The 3,878-nt window shown below is 39.4% G+C and overlaps 2 protein-coding genes across 2 annotated transcripts; both read left to right on the top strand.

The window, feature by feature from the left end:
- Positions 1-322: 322 nt before the first annotated feature.
- LOC124925893 lies at positions 323-1,495 on the top strand. The gene has a single exon (XM_047466016.1). The coding sequence runs from the start codon at positions 480-482 to the stop codon at positions 1,443-1,445; it is 966 nt and encodes a 321-aa protein (XP_047321972.1). The 5' UTR covers positions 323-479; the 3' UTR covers positions 1,446-1,495.
- Positions 1,496-2,288: 793 nt separating this feature from the next.
- LOC124927026 (probable aquaporin PIP2-6) lies at positions 2,289-3,650 on the top strand. Its single transcript, XM_047467363.1, has 2 exons — positions 2,289-2,709; positions 2,786-3,650. The coding sequence occupies exons 1-2, from the start codon at positions 2,458-2,460 to the stop codon at positions 3,566-3,568; spliced, it is 1,035 nt and encodes a 344-aa protein (XP_047323319.1). The 5' UTR covers positions 2,289-2,457; the 3' UTR covers positions 3,569-3,650.
- The last annotated feature ends 228 nt before the right edge of the window (positions 3,651-3,878 follow it).

Below are 3,878 nucleotides of genomic sequence, written 5' to 3'. Positions count from 1 at the left end.
TATGATTGTTGTTCTCCCTAGTTAGACTAACTATATAATCTTCAAATAATAATTGATTATTAAATATTATTAATTACTAAACCTAAAATTAGACCATATGCAATCTGAAATATCTTTTATCAATAGATGGCTGTTAGTTAGAATGTCAAGTGTTGTCTACCACTACTTGATTAATTTACTAAATTGGCCAACCAGCCAGCAAGAGACACGACACGACAGAGGTGGACCAACCAACATAATGTATGCAACAATAATTGAACCAAAACCACCAGACAGACAGACAGCCAGCCCACACGGATAAGGACAATTATCTAGAAATCCTTTGGAAATCCAGAAAGCCATATAGAAATCATTAGCTAGCAAAGCATAATTAGAATCATTATTCATATATAATTCCTCATCACCATGCCCACTCTTATTAATTATAAAACCCACCACCACAACCATAACCACCTTAAGAAGAAGAACAAGAAAAGATCATGGGTGGGGAGTTGTCAAAACAGGTGGAGAGACGGAAATCCGTGACAACCCAAAAGAAGATATTATCCGATCTTCAAAACACATGCGGTCAAGAATTCACAGGTTGCGATTACCGTCCTCCCGACCGTAAAAATTGGATGTCCGGACTAAATCCATCAGAAAAACTCCTTATCAAAAACATCGTATGGCCAGGCACCCACGATTCCGCCACAAACAAGATCGGAATCCCAATGGTCACACGTCCGTTCGCTCAATGTCAATCCCTCTCAATTTACCAACAACTCTCCCTCGGCTGTCGGGTTCTCGACATCCGAGTCCAACAAGACCGCCGCGTCTGTCACGGAATTCTCGTCACATACTCTGTAGACATAGTCATTCGCGACGTCAAAAAGTTCTTATCAGAAACCCAATCAGAAATCATCATCTTAGAAATCCGCACAGAATTCGGCCACGATGACCCACCTGAATTCGAAAAGTATTTGGAGGAACAGCTTGGCGAGTTCTTAATTCATCAAGACGACCATGTGTTCGATAAGACGATCGCTGAGATCTTACCCAAGAGAGTAATCTGCGTTTGGAAGCCGAGGAAATCGGCACAACCCAAATCAGGAAGTGCGTTTTGGAATGGAGGGTATCTAAAGGATAACTGGATAGACACGGATCTTCCATCCACAAAATTCGATAGCAATTTGAAACATTTGAGCGAGCAGCCGCCGGTTTCGTCTAGGAAGTATTTCTACAGGGTGGAGAACACGGTGACGCCTCAGCCGAATAATCCGATTGTGTGTGTGAGGCCGGTGACGAATAGAATACATGGGTACGCGAGGCTGTTTATAAACAAATGTTGCGAGCAGGGATGTGTTGATCGTTTGCAGATATTCTCTACGGATTTTATAGATGGAGATTTTGTTGATGCTTGTGTTGGTCTCACCCATGCTAGGCTTCAAGCTGCTGCATGCACCTAAACTGCTGAATTATTGATTCCAAGATTGATTGATTTCTCATTATTTGTGTATGTACCCTATTCATGTCAAATATATGGCTATATAGCATTAAGCAGGAAATTAAAAGGTTTGCATAAGAAACTCTCAAGTAAGAACATAAGTGGGGATCTAGATGCTAACCTAATTACTTAATGTAATCCATGCATGATCAATATTGTTCGAGTATTGGCTTGTAGGCTGCAACAGGGCCGGATTAATCATGCCTCATGATCAAACGATCTCCATAGATAGATAGATAGACCACCATGAACCTTTGGATCTTCTTAGATCGGTTGTCCATCGAATTCAACTATTATATAGCTGGATGAAATGGAGTTAGATTAGTTAGTTATTTTGTATAATTAACAAGCTCAAGGAATAACATGATCAATCATGTGAGCTAATAAAAAAAATTGTTGTTCATGTCCATGAGGAAATTAGAAGTGAGCTGGGGGAAGGTTAATCTCCTCATTGGGGAGGTGTTAGAATCTTTAATATAAATATTAATTTTTTAAATCATAATACTCAATAAATTGTAGTTACATAAACATACCCAAATTTATAGTAAAAACTATTCATAAAGTACTTTTTTAGATATTTTCTTATTCTTGGATCTTCTAAATCTATAATATTACAAAAAAAAAAATCACCATTTATGGGAACATGTTTCCAACTTTTGTTAGATATACTATTTAGATGGTTGGGATAGGGCAGATCCAAAGATTGGGACGCCTAGTAAATTTTTTTTATTTAACTTATATGTTATATCTAATATAAATAGTTTTATATTTAAATTAACAAAAGTAATATAGTTTAATTGGTTAAATGTCCTCGACGGAGGTGAACCCTAGCTCGCCTCACCCTCGACACCAGATGGGGACCTAGCTCTAAAATACTATATTCATATTTAGCTGAGCATAATATTTATTATGACATCTCCTAATACTTTATTATATACATATAGATTATTAAAATGAGATTATTTTCCTAGTAGATGAATAATGAATATGCCCTAGACACCAAAAGCATCTACCTTAGTTGTCTTCGCCATCTAGGCATATATATTAAAGCCATCATATATGTATTTTTCATAATAATGGATCAAAAAGTACTCCAAGTTGATGATGAACAAACCCACCATCACCAGTTCACTAATTCCTCTGCTCAGAGCAAAACTGAATCCCTTCCACCACCACCACGGTCCTTCCTCTCTTGCATTGGCTATCATGAATACTTTTTGCCTGAGGTGATATAATATTACTCAAAACTTATTCCTTATAATGATAAGTTTTATGAAAAGAAAATGCAATTAATGCATGCAGATGTGGAGGGCAGCATTAACCGAGCTAGTAGCAACAGCCTCCCTCATGTTCGTCCTCACCACATCCATAGTTTCCTGTTTGGACTCAAACGACCCAACCCCAAAGCTCATCGTCCCCTTTGCAGTCTTCATTATCGCCTTCCTCTTCCTCCTCCTCACAGTCCCACTCTCCGGTGGCCACATGAGCCCTGTCTTCACCTTCATCGCAGCCCTAAAGGGGGTCATTACATGGGCCAGAGCATCTGTCTATGTTCCAGCCCAATGCCTCGGTTCCATAACAGGTTTCCTCATACTTAGATCCGTTATGAGCCACCAAGTGGCCAAAGCATATTCCTTGGGTGGATGTTCTATCATAGACAGTGACGGGTCATCCACCGGGCTTAACCCGGAAATCGCTTTGGTACTTGAATTTTGCTGCACTTTTGTCGTGCTGTTAATAGGGGTGACAGTTGCATTCGATAAGAGGAGGTGTAAAGAGTTAGGGTTGGTTGTGGTGTGTGGTGTGGTGGCAGCTGCAATGGGGGTTGCGGTTTTTGTGTCTATTACTGTAACTGGGCGGGCGGGGTATTCTGGTACAGGTTTGAATCCGGCTAGGTGCTTAGGTCCGGCTTTGTTGGAAGGAGGGAAATTGTGGGATGGGCATTGGGTGTTTTGGGTTGGTCCATTTGTTGCTTGTATTGTCTATTATAGCTTTTCTCTTAACTTGCCAAAGGAGAGATTTCAGTGGGTTGAAGGAGAATATGACTTCTTCAGATTGGTAGCAGGCAGACAGCTCAATAATTGAACATGTACATAATCTTCTTCAGACATGTCACTAACAATCTTTAATTTCAAATAACCCTAGAACAAACAAGGCCAGGCCTTAGACAAACACTTTAATTAGTTTCAACGCATTGAAGACGAAAAAGGATTTCATGATTCACATTACCTTCTTAGTATTCACATGAGGGCAAGACTTATCATCCTCCATCCACAAGATGTGTTGTTGTTGCTGCTGTTTTACCTACATTAAACAAGCTCCAATTCTGAATAAAATTTCAACATTTATCTCGAGTTTGTTAACATATATATACTCCAAATTTCGCTGGACTAAA

The sequence above is a fragment of the Impatiens glandulifera genome, chromosome 2, assembly GCF_907164915.1.
Source record: "Impatiens glandulifera chromosome 2, dImpGla2.1, whole genome shotgun sequence".
Lineage (NCBI taxonomy): Eukaryota > Viridiplantae > Streptophyta > Magnoliopsida > Ericales > Balsaminaceae > Impatiens > Impatiens glandulifera.
Note: the sequence above shows the minus strand (reverse complement) of the source record. Positions and strands in the feature narration are given on the sequence as shown.

What these genes read in the sequence shown, in the direction of transcription:
- LOC124925893 (XM_047466016.1), top strand. Translation starts at nt 480, where the DNA reads ATGGGTGGGGAGTTGTCAAAACAGGTGGAGAGACGGAAATCCGTGACA.
- LOC124927026 (XM_047467363.1), top strand. Translation starts at nt 2,458, where the DNA reads ATGAATAATGAATATGCCCTAGACACCAAAAGCATCTACCTTAGTTGT. An exon ending in ATGAATACTTTTTGCCTGAG is followed by an intron (nt 2,710 to 2,785) that starts GTGATATAATAT and finishes TAATGCATGCAG; the next exon opens with ATGTGGAGGGCAGCATTAAC.